Source organism: Theropithecus gelada, chromosome 8 (genome assembly GCF_003255815.1).
Source record: "Theropithecus gelada isolate Dixy chromosome 8, Tgel_1.0, whole genome shotgun sequence".
Classification (NCBI taxonomy): Eukaryota; Metazoa; Chordata; class Mammalia; order Primates; family Cercopithecidae; genus Theropithecus; species Theropithecus gelada.
Window position 1 is genome coordinate 35,679,477 of NC_037676.1, and position 27,294 is coordinate 35,706,770.

Below are 27,294 nucleotides of genomic sequence, written 5' to 3' on the forward strand. Positions count from 1 at the left end.
GATTTGTATTTTTTCATACCACTATGAGGGATTCTACTAAATGCACCAAATAAGTTATAAAAACCTCTAAACGCAGAATCAGTCATCTTTTTTACCTCATTGCTGCCACATTCTTTTTTGTCAAGGAGCCCTCCTTCTTTGGAACTTGAAACCATATTTAAATGCTACTTGGCCTACACAACATTCATTTCTGGATCTGCAATGAAGTGGGAGGATCTGAGGCGAGTTGCGGTAAGATCTAGTTGTTTTAGTTCCTTGTAGTTTTCCTAAGTTGCAACAATTAAAATTACAAGATATATTGCTTTTGGAAAAGATATTATTTCGGCTTCTTTAACTGGAGGAAAATATAACTTCCTCAGCTTTAGAAACAATTGTAAAGGAAGTGTAGTAATTGACCTCCAAATCTGATTTCACAAATGTCAAGCAGACCTCACTGTTTGCCAACACTTATATTTAAATTATTTATTTCACAAAATTCTCTATCTAAATCAGTTTTATTTTATCAGCCTAAGAGGTCTGTAAAAGGTATGGATAGCAAGGTGTGTTTGATCTTACCACACAAATAGAATTCTTACCAGAAGGCAGATCTCTGAGTCTGTCAGCTTTAATCAACTTCTCCTCCTAAATGCATGAATATGCTTTCCAATAGGAAAAACATAAAGAAAAATAGTAGAAATCTCATTAAAGTTGTGACTAAAAATAATGAGCAACAGCCAACCCTCTAGACAGGTTTGGCTTAAGATCAAAGGCAGCTTCCTGTCATGTTCTTAGTCTCGGAGAATCAACAAACAGAAAAGTTTCTGTTTAAAGCCAAGATCTATAGAGTAAACACAAAGAATTGACAGACCCAGAAAAATCTTTCTCTTTCCTGCAATTTAGTACTGTAAGAGCCACTTCAGTAATTTTCTAGAACTTTGAAATTCACACGCCACCAATATTGAATAACTGTTTACTTTGGGCCAAGTGGACTCCCAGTTCCTCTGTTCTTTACTGTCCTGAAAGACAAATAAATACACAGGCAGTTGCTTATAAAGGTCTTATGGCTTATCACTAGGCATCAAACAATGATGACGGATGGTAGGAAAAATATAACTTTGTATTTTACCCACTTGAAAGCAATCTTTTACCTATGTCAGAGACCCTGTGCCCTGGCCCATCAGCTGCAACCCTTGCCTTTTGCGGCATTTGCAGGACAGCAATCCTGATGTAAAAGACATCCTCATTACAACTCATTCCCAAGTGTGTCCTCTTTTTTGTTAGCAATTTTATTACAAAATTCTAAGAAAACCCAAAAGGGGAAGACCAGAGCATTTCCCACATAATTAACACCATGGCTCCTGTCCAATCTTGAAGGGTAGGTGGAATCTGCAGAGGCATGCCTGATTATAGCCAACCCTTTGTGCAGTGATTCCCATGCTGAAGATATTGCCAACATTATGAGGTAAGAATCTGGTATTGTATTTTGTATGCTGTAATGATTATTTTTTTCTATCTCTCTTAAAGTAATGCCTGGTACATAAGCATAAACAGGAGAAAATGCCATCTATCATATCACTAGATTCATCGTATTCCAAGGTTCTGCCTACTTTTGCCCCCTCCCCAAGACTGTGCAGACAGTTGCAAAAGAAAATGAAAATAGAGCATCCTGAGTGTGAATGTGCTTCTCCATATAATTCCCTGAAGTTTCATATGTATAGTAGCCATCTGAATTTAAGAAGCAAGCATACAAATAACTGATTATTGTTCAGATAGCACCATTATAACTAATATCCTCTCCTCAAAAATAAAGATGCAATTTTATCCCTGTTAGTACACTTTATTTATTGGGATTTTTCTCTAGTAGCTATGGTGAAAGATTATGTGTGGTTCGATATGATGTACTTTTTGACCATCAGTAAGTATTTTCCTTCGTTTTTTTTTTCTTTTCTGTCTTTTTTTTTTTTTTTTGAGACAGAGTCTCGCTCTTTATTGCCCAGTTGCCCATGCTGGAGGGCAGTGGTGTGATCTCGGCTCACTGCAACTTCCGCCTCCCGGGTGTGCAAGCAGTTCTCCTGCCTCAGCCTCCCAAGTAGCTGGGATTACAGGCATGTGCCATCACACCAGGCTAATTCTGTATTTTTAGTAGAGATGGAGTTTTACCATGTTGGTCAGGCTGGTCTTGAACTCCTGAGCTCAGGTGATCCACCCACCTCAACCTCCCAGAGTGCTCGGATTACAGGCTGAGCCACCACGCCTGGCCTGACCATCAGTGAGTATTTTCAAGATGTTATCATATTAAACTGTGAACTCCGAGCAAGAATGTAACTTGTGATAACAAAGCTCTAACTGTGATTATGATGGCAATGGCATTTTGGCTAATCCAGATGAACTTCCAATCTCCAGAGTAAAATAAATACACATAGCTGAAGGTGACATTATATATAGCAAGAAACAGCTGAAAATTTGTACCATGCATAATACAGTAAATATGAGGTAGATCTTAGTTTCTTAATTTGTAAAATGAGGAAGTTGAATTAGACAGTCTATGAGCTATTTCAAGCTATAGACAACTATCAAATTTCTATTTTTACCTGTAATAATTAGGTTTGGGTTTGAAGGCTAAAACATGAAACTGTTGATTTCCTCCTCAAGAATTGGTCTCAGAAGAACACAGTCTTCTAATATCAAGAGATAATCATTCCATAGATTTGGTTGGCAAAGTTATGAAAACAATGACGCTTTTCTGTGTAGGCTACTAAAAACATTTTTCGAAAACAACATAACAATAAACTTTATTGTATGCCAAGTTTTTCTACGCTTACCTACATATCAGTTTAACTCTGAATTAAATTATATTACAAAGCCCTTTGGCTATGACACATGATTAATGAGAGTGTTTGGGGTTTATATAGGGTGCTCTCTATCAAGAACTATGACTCTACCACCAGAATCATCATACAGATACTGCAATCCCATAACAAGGTATAGTAACATTCTAGCGTATTCAGTCTCCTCTTTTTATCTGTATAGCTAGACTAACTTTTTTATTTTCTAATGGATGTGTAAATAAAAAGTTTTTGCTAATCACAGGTAAAATTTGGAGTTTCATTAAGATGGATAATCACTCAACAATGTAAACTGGGGGCAGAATTAGAGGTTTAAGCCATTTGACCTAATTTTGCAACTGTAGCTATTTTTGTTTCAAAAAATGAGAGCCATTGACCACTAACCACTTTCAAATGCTGAATTTGTTCTTATCATTTTCATTGACCTGGGCACCACTTTTATGTGCAAAAATAAAGAATATATGATTGCAAGAAAATTTTAAAAAGAAAGACATCCATCCACAAGAGCTTTCTTGAGGTGTGTTTATTCCTAATACTTGACCTGCTTTGTACTATGGAACAGGTTTATCTGCCAAAGATTCCCAGCTGGGACTGGGATGCCGGAGACAACATCATTTGCTTTGCTGAATTAAAGCTTGGGTTTATCGCCCAAGGCTGTTTGGTGCCAGGCTTGTGTACCTTCCTAACATCTCTATTTGTGGAGCAAAACAGAAAGGTAACCTTGTAAATTAATGTCAATTCTTGGCTCTGTCCCCATGTCCTACATATTAAGATCAGAAATAGAAAAAAAATTTGAGAAAAGCATCAAGGCCCCAAGAAATGAGATTTGACTTCTGCTTGAGCTGGGAAAGGATTAGAAGATCTGGATTTAAAAGTCCCAGGTACCACACTGACCTTGAAGAAATCATTTATTTTATTCCTGCCTAAGAATATTTATCTACAAAACAGAAAAATTATAACTCTGCTTCCTACCTACAGTCCAGTATGTTTTAAATCAAAGTACATTCATCAAGGTAGAAGCATTGAGTTATTGAAAGCGAAAATATAAATAAAGGTTATATTATTAATGAAGGATTCATATATTTCAATATAAATTAAATCCAAAATAATTGGTATAATAATAATTATATTCATCAAATAGAAATAATGATCAAATAGTAATTCAAATCTAATTTTTCCAGGTTGTTTTAGGGAGAATTCCATGCAGGAATAATAACAGTAACCACATAATAAGTGCCTACTGTCTTGTGTTTCCCCTCAATAATATGTTAAGTTAGTAACCCAGCAGTGAATTGGTGAAGCTAACTAACTTGATCATACAGTAAGTTAGTGAGCCACAGAGCTAGGACTGTCTGGTGCACAGTGTTGTTACCATAGTGCTCTATGTCTCTGGTGTTATTTCCACACAATGTCTCACATCAAGATTTTTGATATTTTTGTCTGAGACAAAGTAAGGGGCTAAAAGTGACTCTTGGGATAAATTTTTGTAGCACAAAAGGTGGTCTTCCAAATATCATTTCCATGAAATGCTCCAGCCAAGGCGTGCTAGCCCTTGGCTGGACCTGGTCTTCCTTTTCTAAAGCTCTTGCAGAGAATGACCTTACTGTCTGTTTAATTCTGAGTCCATGCTTGCCTTTCATGCACTTGACTTCCCTCCTGACCTCTCTTTGCTTGCTCTTTCCTCTGTTCTCTTTTTCCCGTGTTCAGTACAAATGTTTGCATCTTTTTCTGTTTCTTCCCTGGTGCTATTTAAGGAAAAGCAAAAGAAGTAAGAGATGCTCTGGCCAGCTATATGCTAACTGCAACAAATGGAAAGCTTCTGTAATTCCTTCTGTGAATGTAAAGAGATATAATATACAGATGTAAAGAAATAGCAGTCAGGGTGGAGGGAATGAGCCTTCATGCAGCTACAACACACAAGCTTTTACTTTCATGTAGTGTTCACTGTATACAGCCTAGAAAATGGTTTATAAGGACATTGTCTTTGTGTTGCATATTTAGAAAGTAGCAGAGAATTTCAATATTTCTTGTGATTATTGCGCTTTCAATCTCCATGGCTGGAGAAAGTAAATGGAAATAAATGGAATGTGAACTCTATATGAAGACTTATTCTCCTTCATGAAACTATAGAAGATAGAGATATAAAAACATACTATTGTATTTTTCTTATTTAAAGAGTTGTGGCCAGGTATGGTGGCTCATGCCTGTAATCCCAACAGTTTGTGAGGCTGAGGCTGGCAGATCACTGGAGCTCAGGAGTTTGAGACCAACCTTGTCACCATAGTGAAACCCTGTATCTACTAAAAATATTAAAAAAAAAAAAAGTTAGCCAGGCATGGTGGCATGAGCCTGTAGACCCAGCAACTGGGGAGGCTGAGGCAGGGGAGTTGCTTGAACCCAGGAGGTGGAGGTTGCAGTGAGCTGAGATCATGCCACTCCACTCCAGCCTGGGCAACAGAGTGAGACTCTGTCTCAAAAAAATAAATAAATAAAATAAAAATAAGATCTAGAGTTGTAACCTCCCCACTGAGGATGATCACCTGTCATTATTTATACAAGATGGATTTTAGCTTACAGGAATTGAGAGATATTTGTGGTCTACTTAATGATTTTTTGAGTGAAGTCTGAAACCTACTTTCAGGAATCCTTACTGAACAGCATCAGGCAAGATGTGTGAAAGCTGCATTATTCTTTGGTGCTTTAGGTTCTAAAACAAACTATCGACTTTGGTTTAATGGCTGGGACTCCAGAGTTTTATGACCGATTTCTCTCAGAGTAGGCCCTTACTTTCTCTGTCAGTTTCTCTACCTATAAAATTAAAGTTATTAATCTCATAACTGGGTTTTTCCAAATATTGAGTTAATATTTGTAAAACTTCTGAGAACTCAGACTAAAGGCCTTGAATCAGTGCCATGTGTTTTAATTATATTGATCATATTGTGAGAAATTGTAGCTCGAAGAACATTTCCGGTTGGTCCTCGGTTCAGAGCATGGCCTTAAACTTAAATTAACATTAGATCTGATCCAACTGGCTTACTTGAGCACCCAGATTCTTCTATCCAAAATCCTCCTGTTTTCCTTTCTGATCTTTTTAAATCTATCTCAGGAAGTCTTCTCCATCCCCATGCTATCGTTTTTTACCTTCTTTCAAACATCAAAACATTTAGATTAGAAGCACTAAGCCAATTTCTTTAGTTATTGGAAATTAGTGGTATGAACCACCTAATGATCAGAGCCCTCCTCATGAGAGGACTGTAAAAGTAGGAAAAGGCAAAAGATTCATTCAGCTGAATCTTGGTGGTAGAAGCAGGCACCGGATTGCCTGAAATAGTCTGTCCTTTTTAGTAGGGCAGAATTGTTTGTCTATGTGTTTGGTTTTGCTTTGCTTTTTTTCCCAAACTGCATGATGACCATCTGAAGAGAATTTCTGAACCAGTCATAACTCTCCACAGCAACAGTGCTCCTAAATGTTTAGAAATTCAAGATTTTCATCTGAGATTCTGGGCTTTAAGAAGACTGTCTTGCTATATCAGAACAGTGTGGTGGTGATTCTCTTGGCAGTAGGTGGAGAAGGATGAGGAGAGGGTCTTACACAAATGTCAGCCACAAGTTCCTAACAGCCTTTCTGTTGGGTTAAATGCATTTAGCCGTTTTGAGATATCTTTCTCCTTTTACATCTCCCATTTTTCTGGAAACCTACTGTTTGCCTTGATTTCTCCATTCTCTCTTCTATGCATCAGGATGGTCCTTCAAGTTCATTTGAACTTATGAAGGGTTCTGATACTAGACAGAAGCCGTGAGTATTTTCTTCATTGAGGTATATGGTTAGTAGAAAACTAAAACATTTTAAACCAATCTTGAATAGTCATATCCAGAGAGAGATAATTTAGATTCCACATTAACTTTCCCATCTGATTTTTACTAACTCAAAAGCTGAAATCAGGACTTGGCGATGGAGAATTCTCACTGCCAGCAAGGAAACTTGAACGCCGTCTGTAAAGAAAATAAATAATGATGTGTCTGCCTCATCCTGAACTCTGGTGAAAATAGTTAAGATGGAGTTAGCTTTTTAGTTATTCCTTTAACATTCTCTAGTTAGGCACTGTGATAAATCTCCTTTTTATGACTTACATGCAATAAAGACTCATTTGTGCTTAGCAGAATATGCAATGTGAATTCTAACGTTCCACATTCCTTGTCATTTTGCTTCATGTGGCATGATTATGTATTCCAGGTTACACCTAAACAGACCTGGCAGAAACACTTCTTGAATAGCATGAAAAACAATATTCTGACCCAACGTCTCTCTGATGACTTTGCTGGAATGAGCTTTCCTGAAGTTGCCCGGTAAGTGAAGTGAAATTCTTCCCTCATTCTTCAGACAACAACATTCTTTCAACAACGTGCACTGAGGGCCTACTATAGGCCAGGCTCCATTACAAACTGAAGATCTAAGAAGGGACAGCCCAGGGTCCCTGCAACTTAGCAGTTCACAGTTGGGGTGGGGCAATTTCATCTCTGTCCCAGTTGGTGCAGTGGCCGTTGGTTACTTTTTAGGTAGTTTCACTTACAAGGGATCATTCCATATTGGGAGTTATTTCCTCTAAGATGTTGGTTTCCTCCTAGGCCCAGGGCACAGAGTGTTAGTTATTTTTTTGTTCACTGACCCCTTGCTCTCCTTATGACTCCTCGTCTTCTTTCCCAGGCTCTGCTTTCTGAAGATGCACCTCCTGTTGATAGCCATCGAATACAAGTCCCTCTTAACAGATGGTTTCTGGTACCAATAAGTCTGCTCATCTCTTCAGTTTTGTTTCTTTTTTTTTTTTTTCTGGAGAATCTTTGTGATTAAGACTTTTTCCAAAGATGCAGCTATAACTAAGCTTTTTCTCTTTGGTGGATTGGCTGAGAGGAAGCCTCTGGGGCTCCCTGGCTCCTCTGCTGTGCTGTCTCTGATGGCACGGGTTAGGGTGGTGACCCTCTTGGATAAACACTTCCCTTTTGTTCCTCAGACCCTACCCCAGTCCTCTCTCAGGAGCAGAGAGGAGAAGAAATGGTCACCTTCTCAGAACTGTTTCTTTCAATATTGCCAGATCTTGACCATGAAATAATACCACAAAATTGAATTATTTGTAATAAAAATGTTCCCACAAACACTGGCCATGAAAAGTCAAGGACAATGCTGGGCATGGTGGCTCATGCCTTTAATGCCAGCATTTTGAGAGTCCGAGGTGGGTGGATCACTTAAGGCCAGAAGTTCGAGAGCATCCTGGCCAACATGGTGAAACCCAGTCTCTGCTAAAAATATAAAAATTAGCAAGGCATGGTGGTGCACCTAGGCCAGTAATCCCAGCTGCTTGGAAGGCTGAGGCATGAGAATTGCTTGAACCTGGGAGGCAGAGGTTGCCGTGAGCCGATATCATGCCACTGCGCTTCAGCCTAGGTGACAGAGCAAGACTCTATCTCCAAAAAATAATTTTTAAAAAAGGAAAGCACAAAATATGCCAAAATGGGAATCTGACCAGCTGACTGGACAAAGGCTTTTGTTGATAGAGTAGATAAAGGAGATGTTACATCACCAGACATCAGCATTTCCCAAAAACCCATAAGTGAATAAATATGAAAGTAAGAGAAGTTATCACGTAATGCAAAATAAAATTCAGAGCAAATGAAATACACATAAACAAATGGGAGAAAAGGGGGAAAAGAAAGACAAATACATACTATAATATAGAGAAAAAGATCCGTAAAAAAAAAAAAAAAAGAAAAGGGATGGGGCTTAAATGGGATGAGGGCAAGAAAGACTGTGTGTTGGCTCATGTGTACTTTTTAGTGAAAAATTAACTTGTGCTAAATAAGAATTAACAGACTAGATTCTGATCCTGACTGATTTGCTGGCCCTGTGGCCGTTGAGAAGGATTCATCATTTGTAGAATGAGGAAATAGAGTTAATGAAACTCTAACACACCTTGCTGTTCTAAAATTGACATTACCAGAAATTGTAAAATTATAGGAAAACATTCAAAATGAAATAATTTTCAATTATATCAGGTGGACTATAAAGGAATTATTATATGTGAAAAGTTTGGAAAGAAGCAAAGACCTATCTGAGTTGAGAGGTTGTAGAAGGCCTCTGGGGAGAAGACGTCAGTGGGATATTGTAAAAAGCAAGTCATTAATAAGAGAATAACAAGTAGTAGTGTCTGTCTGCCTAAGTTCTGTTTTAAAATCCTGCTGTGCTCAAGAAAATCTCACAATCAAAACCTCTGAATGTAAACATCTGCATAAATGGGCCTCCTACTAGAAACAGGTCATAGTAAAATGGGTAGACTCGGAATCATAAGCCAGGTAGTTTGGGTTTCAGACTGGCCCAAAATTTTATCAAGTTTTAGTAACAACTTTGGCTTTCAACCACCTGGCTTATATGTCAGAATTACTTGTATAAGTTTTTTTGTTTTTGTTTTTGAGATGGAGTTTCACTTTTGTCGCCCAGGCTGGAGTGCAATGGCACAATTTCAGCTCACTGCAACCTCCACCTCCCAGGTTCAAGCAATTCTCCTGCCTCAGCCTCCTGAGTAGCTGAGATTACAGGCATGTGCACCACGCCCGGTTAATTTTTGTATTTTTAGTAGAGACGGAGTTTCACCATGTTGGTCAGGCTAGTCTCAAACTCCTGACCTCAGGTGATTCACCCACCTCAGCCTCCCAAAGTGCTGGGATTACAGGTGTGAGCTACTGTGCCTGGCCTGTTTGCATAAGTTTTAAAGACTTATAGATTCCAAAACCCTACTTTTGACTGCAAAACCAAGGGTGAACCTGAGAATTATTTCTCAAGTCTCCATGATATATTTGGTTTATTCACTGGAATCTGGAAACTACAACCACATGCCCTTAAGATCCTTTTCACCTCTTAACATTCTAGATTTCTGTAAACTTTATTAAGATGATGGTTAGGACATTACAGACCAGAAACATGAATATTTATTTAGCAACTAATCTCACGTAGATTTAAGAGGTCCTGTTTACTACCTAACACACATATACCCCAATGAAAAGGGGATTTACGGAAACAGAGATTTAACTTTACCTTCTCACTTGGAAGTCTGGTGAATCAAAGGGATTAAGTTCTTATTTGGCAAATGTATTGATAAGAACATTCCCTTACATGATTGATACTTTGTGACCAACACTGCTATAGACTTGTTACATATGTTAACTCTTGAATAATCCTCACAACAGTGCTGTGAGATGGGTACTATCATTATTAGTCTCATTTTACAGAGGAGGAAGCTGAACCCCAGAAAGCTAAATGATTTTCCCAACCTCACACAACACCCAAGTGGCAGAGTCAGGATCTGAACTCAGGTCCTCTGGCTCCAGGGCTGTACTTCTGTAACCATCCTGTAGTAAATTCACTGCTGCCATTATTGGTAGAAGGAAGACAGAACGTTTAAATAGTTGGACTTTAAACAAATATATTGAAATTCTGAGGAGAAAACCTATCTTTTCTCACCTTTTAATTCCTCTTCTAATTGGCAAGTTTGAAGAGATTGTAAGACTTGCAAAAGGCTTCGAGAATTATAAGAATTTTTCTTAGGGAATTATTTGTCACCTGCTAACAGATGAAGCTGCATCTGACCCCAGTCACATACTGTAATGATTTTGTTTCAGGAACAAACATTCTCTGATAGAGCAACTGGCCAAATCATAAAGAGGGAATCAACTAAAAACACATTAGGAAAGTGTTTAAGAGAGGCTCACCTCTTTTCTCAAATACAGTCAAATATATGTTTTATTGTGACAGTATCTTCGTAGCTAGATATTTAATATGAGTTCAGAGAAACCTCTCTCCTTAAAAAAAAAAAAAGAAAGAAAAATAGGAGCGGCCGGGCACAGTTGCTCACGCCTGTAATCTCAACACTTTCGGAGGCCAAGGCAGGTGGATCACCTGAGATGAGGGGTTTGAGATCAGCCTGTCCAACATGGTGAAACTCTGTCTCTACTAAAAATACGAAAAATCAGCCGGGTGTGGTGGCATGCACCTGTAATTCCAGCTACTCAGGAGGCTGAGGCAGGAGAATCACATGAACCAGGAAGGCAGAGGTTGCAGTGAGCCGAGATCGTGCCATTGTACTCCAGCCTGGTCAACAAGAGTGAAACTCCGTCTCAAAAAAAAAAAACAAAAACAAAAACAAAAACCAAGGCTGTGTAAGACACAACTAAGCATGCAGCTGCTACTTATTGAGCATCAGCCAATAATATTTAAGGGGCCACAGCGGTATTTTCTTTTCCTTCCAAAGTTAAGACCAATTATTTCACTCATTAATATAAGTCAGTAAATACTCAGAAAAGGCCATCCATTGTCTTAGGTAGTAATCTACCTGAACACAGCTATACAGCTTGGGTCTTGGCATGAGACTGAAGAACTTTGGCTGTGCAAGCTCATTTACTTTTGTGAGGGTTCTCTAACACTTGAAAGGTGTGAGTATTGCAACAACAGAATAAGCTTTGCCAGAATTAAAACTTCACCTCATTCCAATGTGAATACAAGAGGAGGGATGATTTTTAAAGGAGGAAAGAAGAACTTCCATTCTGCAAAAAGTGAGAGGAATTATAGGGTTGTAAGACCTCACCATAGACATCTGAAATGAAGGAAATAAAGGCAGGAGATCCTGATGAACAGGGAGAAATGTGGGTAATTTGAAAAGCATAGCAGAATACTACATCAAAGAGTATCATGGACAGAAAATTATAATACAATATTTTCAAACACATAAACCACAAGAAAATAGAAAATCAAAAGGTTCAAGTAAGATAATAATAGAAATAGTTCACATGGTTCCTGCTCTCAGAAATCTGGCAATCAAAATAAACAAAACCAAAGTCAAAAGAAATGCATAACCTCAAAAGCTGCATAGTTGAATACAAGAAACTTTTGAATCCAGCTGGTTAGTTAAACATTAATTTTAAATGGCAAGTGGCCTAAAGATGAGCACTACTAGTATGATGCTAATCCTGGAAACTGTGTGGTCTCAGCATATTTGTCATTTGATAGCTTAAATCAAAAAGATTTCGTGCATCTGAGTGCTCGGATCATCTCAGATGCGTGACAGAATCCGGGAGAGGCTTCCCCGCAGGTCCACTGTGTGTTCAGCTCACTGATCAAGTTGTTCCGTGGCTGCCCTCTGCATAGTCAGCCCCAATCAAACAAAGAATCACAAATGTCAAATTCACACTCTCCACTGTGTTTGGCAGTAAGAGGAGGTTGAATACGATTAACTTAGCAACTTAGAGAATCCATTGATCGTAACAGAAAGAGTCACCAACTATTGCCACTGAAATCAGAGGGAAACATTACTGTGTGTTTATTTTTCATTTCCAGTGGTCTGATACTAAATCCACCTGCACAAGTTAGAATACATAAGAACACACTAGGGTTCTTTATTGCTGAAACACCAAAGGAAGTCAAAAGGTAATTTTTTTATTACTTTATGGGGGAAAAGCACTAAAGCAACTACAGCTTAGTGGGAGGCCCACTGAGTCAGCACCATGCCTCCTTTGTGTTAAGACTCACATAAGTCATTCTTGGTTTTCTTTCATTGTCCAGAGCCTTGTTTTACTGTTCAGTCTGTCACGATGATGTGTTTATTCCTGAGCTAATTACAAACTGTGGCTGCAAAAGCAGAAGCCGGCAGCACGTCACAGGTAATTGCACTTTATTTCTGGCCGTCCTTAGCCCAGCCTCTAGGGAGCTGCCTGAGGAAAGAGAAGAGGGTTCCATCTCTTAAAAGGCAATGTCCATTTGAACTTGGCCAGGAAGTGGCAGACATTTCCTCACTGGCCACATGAGAGGTGAGAATCAGTGTTTTAGAGCTGGAAGAAACCTAACTAGTTATCTAATTCAATTCCTTTAAAGGCAGGCAAATGTGTTTTAAGAGATCCAGTCACTTTATTCCAAAGTCACATAGCCAGTTAGTGGCATCACCAAACTCAATCCCAGGCATGCTGACTTTCAGCCCATTGCTTTTTCATGATTTCACAGTTTTTCACAACTTCAGACTGAAAATTCAGCCTATATCTGACCACTTGGTTGGCCATGAGGATCTACTTCATGACCATACCTTGAGTACTCTGTTTCCTTAATGGATAGTAAGAAGTTTAAAGTTTACTCATCCTGACATGGTGCCGAGGGAATGTAATTTTCTCTATTTTCTCTAACTGAACTCAGCAGTTTACCAACACCCTTTTCCATTTAATGGCAGAAATGGAAAAATTAATCTCAAGCATTCATAATCACTTAGTCTCTTCTGGTTTAAAATTTAGTCTTGGCCGGGCACGGTGGCTCACGCCTGTAAACCCAGCACTTTGGGAGGCCAAGGGGGATGGATCACAAGGTCAGGAATTCAAGACCAGCCTGGCCAAGATGGTGAAACCCCGTCTCTGCTAAAAATACAAACATTAGCTGGGTGTGACAGTGTGCACCTGTAATCCCAGCTACTTGGGAGGCTGAGGCAGAGAATTGCTTGAGCCCGGGAGGCGGAGGTTGCAGTGAGCCGAGATCATACCACTGCACTCCAGCCTGGGTGGCAGAGCGAAAAAAAAAAAAAAAACTTAGCTTCGTCCAGGTACATTCAGACTCTTTGTGTAAAACCCCAGTGTTTCAGAATTTAAACTTAGTCCATTCAAAATATGAATTTTCTATCAGGACTATTTTCATCCCTAAGGTTCTTATTCTCTCCTTCTTCTCAGAAAGCTATTTAAATGCAAGAGTAAGCTGGCTTAGCATCATGAGTGTTCTTGCAGTGAACCGCAAGGCTTCACTGATTCCTCCTGAGGTTCCTCATTAACTTTGGTCTGTAGTTGTCACCTTCTGTCACCTCTGAGTCAACAACCAATGAATCTGCTCCTCCCAGCTTTGGGTCAGGCTCTATCACTTGTTACTAAAATCCATTCTCCTAGTCTTGAAGTCTGTAAAAACTCTTTTCAGTAATCCTTGTCTTTTCATTCCTTTTTAAATTTTTTTTCTGTTACTTTTAGTTCACATGTAATAATTGCATATATTTTTGAAATACAGAGTGATATTTTAATATAGATATACAATGTATAATGATCAAATCAGGGTAATTAGCATGTCCATCCATCACCTCAAACTTTTGTCATTTTCGTGTTGTGAACATTCAGATTCCTCTCTGTTACTCTTTTGAAAATACACAATAAATTGTAGTTAACCGTGAAGCACACTAGAAATTATTGCTCCTGTCCAGCTGTAACATTGCATTCTTTAACCAATCTCTCCCCATCTTCCCTTCCCTCTTCCCTTCTCATCCTTTAATAATCACAAGTCGAGTCTCTACTTCCATGAGCTCAATTGTTTTTAGCTCCCATGTATGGGTGAACATGTGGTGAACCTAATGTCCTCCAGTCTCATTCATGTTGCTGCTAATAACAGGATTTCATCTTTTTTAATGACTGCATAGTATTTCATTGTTCATACATATCACATTTTCTTTATCTATTTATCTTTTGGTGTACATTTAGGTTGCTTCCATAACTTAGCTATTGTGTATAGTCCTACAATAAACATGGAAGTGCAGATACTTTTTTGATACACTGATTTTTAGTGGTAGAATTGCTGGATCATATGATAGTTCTACTTTTAGTTTTTTTTTTTATGAATTCCCATACAGTTTTCCATAGCAGCTATACTAATTCACGTTTCTACCAACAGCGTAGGAGTTCCCTGTTCTCCACATCCTTGTCAGCATCTATTGTTTTGTTTTATTTTTTGTCTTTTTCATAATAGTCATTGTAACTGGAGTAAAATGATAACTCATTGTAGTTTTGATTTGCATTTCTCTGATAATTAATGATGTTAAACATACTTATATACCATTTGTATGTCTTTTGCAAAATGTTTATTCAGATCTTTTTCCTATTTTAATCAGATTTTTTTTTTTTTTTTTTGCCATCGAGTTCCTTGTATATTCTGGATATTAGTCTCATGTCAGATGAATGGTTTGCAAATATTTTCTCCCATTCTACAGGTGTCTCTTCTGTCTGTTGATTGTTTTCTTGACTGTGCAGGTTTTGGTTTAATATAGCACCATTTGTTTATTTTTGGTTTTGTTCCCTGTGCTTTTGAAGTCTTAGCAATAAAAATATTTGCCTAGTTTAAAATCTTGAACCATTCTTTTCTTCTAGCGGTTTTGTAGTTTTGGGTATTCCATTTAAGTATTTAATCCATTTCGAGTTAATTTTTGTATGGGGTGAAAGAAAGGGGCCCAGTTTCATTCTTCTGCGTATGGATATCCAGTTTCCCCAGCACCGTTACTGAAGATAATCCATTCTGCTTGGTGTGTTTGTGGCACCTTCGTTGGCCTAATGTCATTTTAGTCTCTCTGCTGTTTGGGATTTTTAACTCTCCTCCTGTATGTGCATTTGTATGTCAGGATGTGGGAACCTCGGTGGGTTTCTCTGCACATTTCTCCCTGCTTACAGACACTATCATGTTTCTTCTTCTGTGATCCTCTTGCGTTGTTGCTAGACACTGTTTCAGGAGCACCCCACCGAGAATCCATATGAAAAGGGAAGCATTTCTCTCATTTTTCTGCTTGCACATCACACAAATATCATATTTTCCTGGCCTAGTCACCCCTTATCAACCTGAAGCACTGTGGGGAGGGGGTGGAGAACTGGGTTCTTTCTCAGAGATCAGGCTCTGTCCTATCTTTATAACATCTTTATTCAGATATATCTCAAATACCATGAAATAAATACATATCCATTTACAGTGTACAATTCAATGAGTTTCTTTATACAAATAGAGTTGTGTAGTCATCACTACAATAAATTTTAGAACATTTTCCTCACCTCAAAAAGAAACCCCATAACCAATAGAAGTCACTCCTCCTTCTCAACCCACAGCCCTGGAACAAAACACTAGTCTATTTTCTGTCACTGTAGATTTTCCTATTCTGGCCATTTCTCACACACACACACACACACACACACACACACAAGATCCTATAGTTTGTGGCTTGTTGTGTCTGGCTCCTTTTATTCAGCCATGCTGTAGCATGTATCAGTACCTCATTTCAGCTGGGTACAGTGGCTCATGCCTTTAATCCTAGCACTTTGGGAAGCCAAGGTGGGCCGATCACTTGAAGTCAGGAATTTTAAGACCAACCTGGCCAGCACGTTGAAACCCCGTCTGTACTAAAAATGCAAAAATTAGCTGGGTGTGGTGGTGCATGCCTGTAATCCCAGCTACTTGGGAGGTTGAGGCAGGAGAATCTCTTGAACCCAGGAGGTGCAGGTTGCAGTGAGCCAAGATTGTGCACTGCACTCCAGCCTGGGTGACAGAGCAAGACTCTGTCTCAAAAAAAAAAAAAAAAAAAAACCCCACCAAAAACCTCATTTCCTTTCTTGCTGAATATTATTCTGTTGTGTTTTTATTGATGAATAATATTCTGTTGTATAGATCTATACCTCATTTTGTTATACATTTATCTACATTTATCTATTGATGGACATTTGGGTGGTTTCCGCCCTTTCCATATTGTATATAATGCTGCTATGCACATTGGGGTAAAAATATCTGTTCAAATTCCTGCTTTCCATTTTTTTAATGTATACACCCAGAAGTAGAATTACTAAATCAAATGCAAATTCTATGTTTCATTATTTGTAGAATCACCACACTATTGTCCACAGCAGTTACACCATTTTATATTCCCACCAGAAATGCAGAAAGGTTCCAATTTTTCTACATTCTCACCTACACTTATTTTTCATTTTAGAAAATAGTGGTCATCCTAATGGTTGTAAAGTGGTATCTCATTATGGTTTTGATCTAAATTTTCCTAAATGGCATTTTTTCATGAGGATCTCATTGACCATTTACACATCTTCTTTATAGAAATAACTACTTAGATCCTATTTTTAAATTTGATTATTGTCTTTCTACTATTGAGTTGTATAAGATCTTTATATATTCTGAATATATAGGCCCTTATCAGATGTATGATTGGCAAATATTTTCTCCCATTCTGTGGTTTTGCTTTTCATTTTTGTTACATACTTTGAATCACAAAATTGTTTAGTTTTGATGATGTTCAATGATGTATTTTTTATTTTGTCACTTGTGCTTTTGTGCAATATCTAGGAAGCTTTTGACCAACCTAAGGTCAGCAATATTTACTCCAAAACTTTCTTCTAAAAATTCTGTATTTTTGGCTCTTACATTTAGATCTGTGATTTTTTTTTTCCTTTGAGACAAAGATTCACTCCATCACCCAGACTGGAGTGCAGTAGTACAGTCATGGCTGACTGCAGCCTCGACCTCCTGGGTTCAGGAGATCCTCCTGCCTCAGCCTCCAAAGTAACTGGGACCACAGGTGCATACAACCACGCCCAGCCCTGCATTTTTTGTAGAGATGGGGCTTTATCATATTTCTCAGGCTGGTCTGGAGCTCTTAGGCTTAAGTGAGTCACCTGCCTCAGTCTCCAAAAATGCTGGGATTACAGGCACGAGCCAATGTGCACAGCCTCTATGATCTATTCTGAGTGATTTTCGTTTATGGAATAAGAAAAGGATCCAACTTTACTCTTTTCATTGTGGCTATGCAGTTGTCCCAAAATTCATTTATTCAAAAACTATTCTTGTCAAAAAAACAATTGACTTTAAATATCTGAGTTTATTTCTGGGTCTCAATTGTATTCTATTAATCCATATGTGTAACCTTGTGCAAGTACCACACTGTCTTCATTACTATAGTTTTGTAGTAAGTTTGACACTGGGAACAATGAGTCCTCCAACTTTGTTATTCTTTTTCAAGATTATTTTTTTTAATCTGGATTTCTGCATTTCCATATGAATCAGGATCAATGTGTTAATTTCTGCAAGGAAGCTAGCTGGGATTTTAACTGTTAGCCTATTGAATCTATAGATCAATTTTGGAAAATCTTAATTATATTAAATATTCTGATCTATTGATATGGTTTGGATCTGTGTCCCCACCCAAATCTCATCTTGAATTGTAATCCCCATGAGTCAAAGGAGGAACCTGATAAGAGGCGATTGATTATGGCGAGGTTTAGATCCTCTTTAATTTCTTTGAACAGTGTTTTATAGTTTTCAGATCATAGGTTTTGTACTACTTTTGTTAATTTGATTAGTAAGTATTTTTATTGCTATTGTAAATAAAATTGTTTTCTTAGCTTTATTTTCAGATGGTTCATTTGTAGTATATAAGGGTACAATTGATTTTTGTATATTGATCTTATATCCTGCAACCTTACTAAATGTGTTTATTAGTTGTAATTGTTTTTGATTGTCTCTTATTTCATTTCTTGCCTAATTGCCCTGACAGAACCATCAGTACATTGTTAAATAGAAGTGGTGAGAGCTTATATTTTAACTTTGTTCCTGACCATAGGGGGAAGGCATTCAATCTTTCACCATTAGTTATGATGTTGGCGGTGAATTTTTCATAGATGCTCTTTATTTGGTTGTGGAGGTTCTGGTCTATTCCTAAATTGTTGAGATTTTTTTCTCATGAAGGGCTCTGATATTTGTCAATTTTTTTTGCTTTATTGAGATAATGGTGTGTTTTTTGTATTTTATAATATTAATGTGACATATTGGGTTAATTGATATCCAAATGTTAAACCCACCTTGTATTTCTGAGAGAAATCTCACTTGGTCATAGAATAGAATCTTTTTTATACATTGTCGGGTTTGATTTGCTAGCATTTTGTTGAGGAATTTTTAATCTGTATTCAATACAAATTTTGGTCTTTAGGTACCTTTTCTTGTATGTCTTTGTCTGCTTTTGCCATCATGTTAAAACTGGCCCCACAGAATGAATTGGAAATTCCCTCCTCTTTTATTTTTTGAAAGGATTTGTGAAGGATTTGTGTTAATTCTTCTTTAAGCATCTAATAGAATTTTACTTGTGAAGCAATCAGGGCCTAACTTAACATCTTTTATTATTAATCAAACTCTTTATATGTTATAAGTTTTTCAGGTTTTCTACTTCTTCCTAAGACAGTTTTGGTAGTTTTATCTTTCTGCCAATTTGTTCATTTAATCTACATTATCAAATTTATTGACTTGTATACATCTATTCATATGAGTATACATCTGATCATATAAGTATACATGTTGTATACTTATGTGTACATATGATATACATAAGTATTGCTTTATATTTCTTTTTTTTTTTTTTTCAGAATGGTAGTAATAATCTGTCCTTCGTTTTTTACTTTGGTAACATGAGTGTTCTCTTTTTTTGCAGCCAAACTTGCTACAATGTTTATCTATTTTGTTGATCTTTTCAAAAAGAACAACTTTCCTAATGGATGTTTTTCTAATTTTTTCTATTCTATAATTTATTTATTTTCATTCTAATTTTTATTATTTCTTCCTTTCTTCTAGATTTGAGTTAACTTGCCTTCCTTTGTTCAGTATCACCTAAGGTGAAACATTAAGTGAAGTAATTGATTTCAGATTTTTCCTTTCTTTAAAATAGGAAAAAAATTAGGCTGCCAGCTGCGGTGGCTCACACTTGTAATGCCAGCATTATGGGAGGCCAAGGCTGGCGGATCACCTGAGATCAGGAGTTCGAGACCAGACTGGTCCACATGGCAAAACCCCTTCTCTACTAAAAATACAAAAATCAGCCAGGTGTGGTGGCACATGCTTGCAGTCCCAGCTACTCGGGAGGCTAAGGCAGCAGAGTCACTTGAACCCGGGAGGCAGAGGCTGCCGTGAGCCAAGATCATGCCACTGCATTCCAAGCTAGTTGACAGAGCAAGACTTCTCTCAATAAATAAATAAATAAATAGGCATTTATATCTAAAAATTTCCCTCTAAGCACCTTTAGGAGCACGGTGTATTTTTAATGTGTTATGTTTTTATTTTCATTGATTTAAAATACTTTATAATTTCCCTGTGTTTTCTGTTTTCTTTTTTTTTTTGTATGGTTTTGACCCATTATCTAGAAATGTGTTGTTTTTACTTTCACATATTTGTGAATTTTCCTAATTTTCTCTTTTATTGTATTCTTATTTAATTCCATTGTAGTTGGAAAGCATACTTTATATGACAAATTCTTATAATATTTTAAGACTTGCTCTGTTGTCTAATACATGGTCTATCTTGGAGACTATTCAGTGTATACTTGGAAAGATCATGTATTATTCTGTTGTTGGATGGAATGTTATATGAATGTCTGTTAAGTATAGTTGGTTTATAGGGTCGGTTAAGTATACGTTGGGGTGTGTGTGTGTGTGATTTTTATTTCTTCTTGTGGATTTGAATTACTGCCTAATGTCCTTTTATTTCAACCTCAAAGAATCCTGTTAGTATTTATTGTAGGGTTTGTCATATATCAACAAGATCTAACTTCTTGTTAATCTTAAAAATGTCTTAATTTATCCTTTATTTTTGGAGGGTAGTTTTGCTAACTATTAAATTCTTTGTTGGTAGTTGTTTCTCATTCAGCACTTTAAATATTTCATCCTACTTCTTTCTGGCCTCTATTGTTTCTAATTAGAAATAGCTTTCAATTTGATTGGTCATCGTTTGTACACGATGAGTCACTTCTGTCTTGCCGATTTGAAGATTCTCTGTCTTTGAGTTTCACGTTTTTGATTATGTTGTGTCTCCACGTGTCGATCTCTTTAAATTTATCCTACTAGGAGTTTATTAAGCTTTTTAGTTGTGCAGATTAATGTTTTTCAACCCCTTTGAGAAGTTATTGGCCATTATTTCTTCAAATATTCACTCTATCCCTTTCTTTACTCTCCTCCTGTATCTATCATTAAATCCTTTGGTACACTTGATAATGTCCCAATGTCCCAGCAGTCCTTTAGGCTGTCCTCATTTTTCTTAATTCCTTTTTCCTTCTGTCCCTCAAACTGGATAATCTTCATTCACCTATCTTTGAGTATGCTGATTCTTTTTTTTTGTGCATGCTCAACTCTGATCTTTAGTTCTTCTTGTAAAGTTTTTATTTCAGTTATTGTACTTTGAACTCCAAGATTTCTACTTTAAAAAAAATTGTAGCTATTTAATGATAGTCTCTATTTTGTGAGACATGATTCTCATATTCCTTTTGGTTCTTTATATATAGGCTTTTAAAGCTCTTCAAATATATTTAAATTAGCTGATTTTTAAAGTATTTGACTGGTAAGTACAATGTCTGAGCTTCTCTCAAGGACAGTGTCTATTGAGAGCCTTTCCCTGTGTATTTTTATCTTTCTTGTTTCTTTCCAAGTTTTATAATGTTTTGTTGAAAATTGGACATTACACAGGTTATAATGTGTTATTTATGGAAATCAGATTCTCCAGTAGACTTTCCCAAAGTCTACATCTCTGTCATTTGTGGCCATTGGATTTTCTACTCTGTTAGTTTAGTGGTAAGCTTATAATTGGACAATGATTTTTGTTAAACACCTGGAACCAAGAAGTTTCTCAGTCTTTGTCAAGGGATTCTGTGTTTGTGTTGGGGCATGCCTTCAATATTCAGCTGAAAAGTTGACAACTCTGTTTAACCTTCATTTTCTGCTTTTATGAAACCTCAATGTCAGTCAGAGATGAGAGCTTTGGAGCTTCTCAGTCCTTTCCGCTTTTGCATACTGTTTTGCAAAGTTCTGGGCATCTTCATTGCCATTTAGATTTCCAGTAACATTCCAGAGTTTTTCAAAGTCCCTTATAAATAAGAAGACATTTTATTCTTCAGTTTTCCTTTTATGCTTTTATTTGGTCTTCAATTTGCCCTGCTATGTGTTGCCTCAGGCACATGTGACGTTAATATATTTGATAACACTCCCTGGGGATAGGCTTATAGCACTAGACAAATGCAAATGAGATTGCAAAAGACAAGCCATTCAAGTAGGGTTATCCAGGGAACCACCAGACAAGTCCAATAATGACTTTTCTTTGGAAATAAGGCTTTTGAAGAACTGTATTTCTGCTGTAATCCCTCTCGTGTCAAGAATATGGAGTATTACATTTTGAAAGCTATTGATGAGCTGTGGAGCTAGAGATAAAACTAGTGTAAATTAAAACAACACAAATCTTGTATCTCTTACTGCTATCTACTTATTTATCTTAACTAAATGTTTCCATGGCTCCTGTTGGTTAGTTTCCAGAGTTCTAAAAAATAAAATAATTCTCACAAGTTTTGCCAGTTTATTCTATTTTTATGCAGGGGCAGCCTATCTCAGGTCCCTCCTCTACCTTTTTATTCTGGTATCTTGTCTTAATTTTTTTGTTTTGTTTTTGTTTTTGTTTTTGAGATGGAGTCTCACTCTGTCGCCCAGGCCGGAGTGCAGTAGCGCAATCTCGGCTCACTGCAAGCTCTGCCTCCCGGTTTCACGCCATTCTCCTGCCTCAGCCTCCCGAGTAGCTGGGAATACAGGCGCCCACCACCACGCCTGGCTAATTTTTTGTATTTTTAATAGAGATGGGGTTTCACCATGTTAGCCAGGATGATCTCGATCTCCTGACCTCATGATCCACCCGCCTCGGCCTCCCAAAGTGCTGGGATTACAGGCGTGAGCCACCGCTCCCGGCCTTGTCTTCATTTTTTAAAGGTAGTTTTCCTGGGTATAAAATTCCTGGTTGGCAGTTTATTTCAGCACTTTTTTATAACATCTTATTGCCTTGTAACGTCCATTTGTTTCTGATAAGAAGTCAGCTGTTTCACATGAAAACCACATTTTTCTCATGCTGATTTCAAGATTTTTCGTGATGTAGCGCACAATTTAGTCCACAACAGTCACATTTTGAGGTTCTGGGTAGACATGTATTAATATTTGGGGAGACAGTCTCCAATTTATTAACCCCTCTAGTGAATAATTAACATCAGTTAATGTACTTTTCAACTATAAAACTTCTATTTGGTTCTTCTTAAAATTTTTATTTGTTTATTGATAATGTTTCTTTAGGGAGACATTGTCATCATGCCTTTATTTAATCAGGATTTCCTTCATTTCTTTCAACATATTTAGAATATTGACTTTTAATATTTTTTTGCTAACTCTGACATGGACTCTTGCACAGAAAGTTTCTTTTGCTTGCTTTCCCCACCCTGTGTATAGCTCATGCTTGCCTGTTAATTTGCATGTCTCATGCTTTCCTGTTACTTTGCATGTCTCATATTTTGTGTTGAAAAATGGATATTGTAGATAATTATAGCACCTCTGAAACCAAGGCTTGTTGTTGTCACTGGCTGAGTAATTAATTGGTTAGTGACTTGGCTGAACTGTTTTATAAAATCAGTTTCCCCTAAGTGTGAAGCCTTTGATGTTGCACATTGGAGAGTGCAGCCTTGGACTACAGTGGTTAATAACCATTGGGCTGATGGTGGTTTTAGCAGGCTCATTTTAATTATCTCTTTCCCTGATCTCTATGGTAAGCTCTCTGCCTCTGTTGGTATCACACCCAGTTCCTAGACTACACTAGCAGGCTGCCTATTGTTGTTTCTTACTATGCCTGAGGCCTCTGTCGCTCCATGGTATTATGCAATTAAATTTGGGCCCCTTTGCAAGAGTGGTTTCTAAGACCAGTCTTTGCAGTTTGTTCTGTCCCTAAGAGAACAGTTATTAGCTGTATTTTTTCCGGTTCACTATGGTAAACTCTGACTTATTGTTTGTCTTGTTGTTCTCAAGGAGATACCAGCCTCCAATTAATTGTTTAACACCAAAATCACTGCTGTCAAAAAGCACCCTTGGGCTTGAAATTCTTGCTACTCTGTTCCAAGTAAAGTCAATTCCTTTGGGCAGAGCTTCAGAGCTCTTTGTTCTTATGGCCTGCCTCTCCTCCTGGGCAAAATTTCTGAGCCATTGCTCCCAAGCTTGCAGAATGGTGGGTGGTGTTGGAAAAGAAGTCTGCTTCTGTTGAAGTGACACACCTGTTTTATGAGTAGGACACTAGTAGTAGTGTCTGCTAGCAGTAGTAGCCTGGCCTTCTTTGTTTGCTTCTCCCACTATGAAACCTCTGCCTTGAGGGTGAGCTGAGGTAAGGAAGATTAATACTTCATTGTTTTCATCCTGTGATACCTAAACAGAGCCTCACCTATAAATGAGAGCTGTGAGGAGTAAGAGAGTCTCTATCCTCTAGGCTGCACTCACCTGAAACTTAGTTTCTGCAACACAGAGTGGGAAGGGGATGAGAAATACTGACGCTGTGTCCCTCACAGGGACATAGCACAGCCTTTGACTGGGAGCTGGAGGGAGGGGAAACTCTGCATTCTTGAGCACACTTGTCCAGAATGAAGCTTTTATCACACCTAGCTGGGTTTGGAGGAAAGGAAGCAGTTTGTGGTTCAAGTGCCAAAGATTCTTGATGCCCTTATTAAGATTTAGTATATTTTACTGAATACAAGTTTTTGTGTTGCTGTTGTTGTTATTGAGATGGAGTCTCACTCTGTCCCCGATCCTGGAGTGGAATGGCGTGATCTCTGCTGATTGCAAGCTCCACCTCCCAGGTTAAAGTGATTCTCTTGCCTCAGCATCCCAAGTATCTGGGATTACAGGTGCCTGCCACCACAGCCAGCTAATTTTTGTATTTTTAGTAGAGATGGGGTTTCATCAGGTTGGCCAGGCTGCTCTCAAACTCCTGACCTCAGGTGATCTACCCACCTCAGCCTCCCAAAGTGCTGGGATTGCAGGCATGAGCCACTGCACGCGGCCACAAGTTTTCTTCATTTGCTATATGTTCACAGAACAATTTCTAGAGATTTTCAATGTGTGTGTGTTTATGTTTTGATAATTTCACTAGTTAGGGCTGTTTCACTGAGGAGCAAGTTTATGAAGCTTCTGCTGCTGCTATTCCACACCCAAAACTAAAGGCTCTGTCTTAACGTTATCTTAACGTAAGATTCTCTGTGAATCTTTCTACTTCCCCTTGAAAGTCTTAAGACAATTTCTAGGATGGCCAAAAATAAATAAATAAATAAATAAACTGTTCCTATGTAATTTCCTGAAATCCCTGTTGTCTACATCCTGAAATCCCTGTTGTCTACATCCTGAAATCCCTGTTGTCTACATCCTGAAATCCCTGTTGTCTACAGGGTAATTCAACTGAATGCTTGAGTCTGAAGAATATTGCTTCTTAAAGTTTCTTCAACACTTTATTTTGGGACTGGAAATTTAAACATGGACTCCTTACATTCAATAAACATGTGAATCTTTTTGAAGCAATGGGTGAGTCTGACTAAATAGGAAGAAAGTCCCATTAAAGGAAGGGCCCCAAAAAAAGAACAAGATAATACCCTAAAAAGTATAATCTCATTACACATGTCATCCTATTATATGTAAATTTAGTATAGTTTCATGCAGTATACATAGGCCTTTAAACACTGTACAAACCAAACTTTCTGAAAAGAAATTACACATACAAGCACACACCTGCGTATACTTCTGTCATTCTGCAAACAAAAATGCTTTATAAAAATAATCATCCCTTTTTAGCTGACTTTTGTGACTTTACTACAAATGTTAAAATATTTCTATATACAAAGGAAGATTCTGCCTTCATATTTGTAGACCTGACAAATTTTGCCCACTTCTATGACATGTACTTTATGATGTCTAGGGATAAGTTAATGAGACTTTCAATTTACAATCTAATTTCTTAGCTTCGATGTAGTCTTCATACTCTTCAGAATCTTTCATTACTCTTAGAATAATTTCTTTTTCCTACCCTATACGGATCCTCAATCACCAGTATTACCAAGTCCATTCCACTCCAGCCAGAACTCTATTAATCTGGTACTGAGATTCTGAAGTAACAAGCAGGCAACGATCAAGTGTTACTGACTTCAATTTGCCAGATGATGGCAGCAGAGTACCATGAAATGCTCACAGGTCACTAGATTGGTGTGTGAATTTGAATCTGCAGATCCTGGTTCTAACTAAAATGTGCCAAAAGAGAACATCATTTTAGAAAGGTGTTGCTTGACCATATAGTTTTAAATGTCATGATAATATCTGGACATTCTCTTAGAGTAACTTTCAAAAAGAGCTTAGGAACTTATCAATAAATGACAACATAGAAACCTTACACTGACTGAATTAGGACAATTATCGCGTTGAATACTTTATGGGTTTAGAGCCAGTTAAGAGTATCCTCAGTCCACTCCTTTCAAATAGTTATCTCTTTAATGAGTTCATTAAACTTCCTTGGTCCCACCAGTTTCTCCCCACTACCATACTCAGTGAGAACTCAGAAGACTTGAGTTGTGATCACAGCTATTCCACTGATTACTGTGGTTGGTGAAAAACATGTTAGCTTTTGGGGTCTCAGTGTAATCACCTCCAAGGAGGGGAATTCTCACTCTCTATGCCCTTTTCAACTCTGGTGCTCTATAATTCTGAATCCCTATTTTTTTGATTACGTCCATTTTTCTAAACTAGAACCACACTAGAGGTTCTCCAATTAAATTCAAAATCAAATATTTTACAGAGGCAGAATAGAGTGCTGGTTAAGAACATGAATTCTGGATTGGCCATTTACTAACTGTGTGACTTCAGGCAAATTATTAAAATTTTCAAGGTGCTTCAGAGTTTTTTGAAATGTTGACAATAACATTGCATATCTCAGAAAGTTAAGTGGGAATATCAGTATATAAAGAAGATACAAATTGATTATATTAATATAAAAAGCATTAAGCTAGTAAGTTCTGCATATATAATAATTATTATGCCACCCATGGGAGCACAAACTCAAAAGGAATCTTTTTATTTTTTTCAATCAATGAAATACAGATAAAATAAGAATTGAAAGAGAATTCCTAGTAGATTATACTTATTTTAACCCATTACCTGATTTTTTTTCTTTTCTGTTTTTTTTTGTTTTGTTTTGTTTTGTTTTTGAGATGGATTCTCTCTCCATTGCCCAGGCTGGAGTGCAGTAGTGCGATCTCAGCTCACTGCAGTCTCTACCTTCCAGGTTCAAGCGATTCTCCTGCTTCAGCCTCCTGAGTAGCTGGGACTACAGGTGCCCTCCTGCCACCATGCCCGGCTAATTTTTTGTATTTTTGGTAGAGACGGGGTTTCACCATGTTAGCCAGGATGGTCTCGATCTCCTGACCTGTTGATCCACCCACCTCAGCCTCCCAAAATGCTGGGATTACAGGTGTGAGCTACCACACTTGACCCATTCCCTGATGATTTTTGCGTTCACAGCATAAACACAAGTAGGGCTAAGCCTTCAGAGTAGGAAGAATAATTGTCTTTCCGACCTTCTTCTTAATGGAATTAGTTAAGTTATTGGGCATGAAGTTTCCTAGCCTCAACTCTACCATTCACTACCTGCTATTCCTTCATTGCAGTTTCTAACACCTAGGATAGTAGTATCCAACCAAGGCAAGGAGGGGTACATAAGAATCTTTACATGTGATAGAGTAGAAGGAATGGGCAATTTGAAAGTAGCCCTTAGGAAAGTTGTGCCCAAATTCTG

General features: G+C 37.7%; 1 protein-coding gene across 1 annotated transcript in view; it reads left to right on the forward strand.

Moving 5' to 3' along the window:
• KCNU1 (potassium calcium-activated channel subfamily U member 1) overlaps window positions 1-27,294 on the forward strand; it is a 162,382-nt gene that overhangs the window by 52,992 nt on the left and 82,096 nt on the right. The window contains exons 11-18 of the mRNA XM_025394530.1: window positions 126-231; window positions 1,359-1,441; window positions 2,892-2,961; window positions 3,388-3,540; window positions 7,060-7,172; window positions 7,531-7,602; window positions 12,205-12,294; window positions 12,430-12,527. Coding sequence (XP_025250315.1) covers window positions 126-231; window positions 1,359-1,441; window positions 2,892-2,961; window positions 3,388-3,540; window positions 7,060-7,172; window positions 7,531-7,602; window positions 12,205-12,294; window positions 12,430-12,527 — 785 coding nt within the window. The remainder of the gene's footprint in view (window positions 1-125; window positions 232-1,358; window positions 1,442-2,891; window positions 2,962-3,387; window positions 3,541-7,059; window positions 7,173-7,530; window positions 7,603-12,204; window positions 12,295-12,429; window positions 12,528-27,294) is intronic.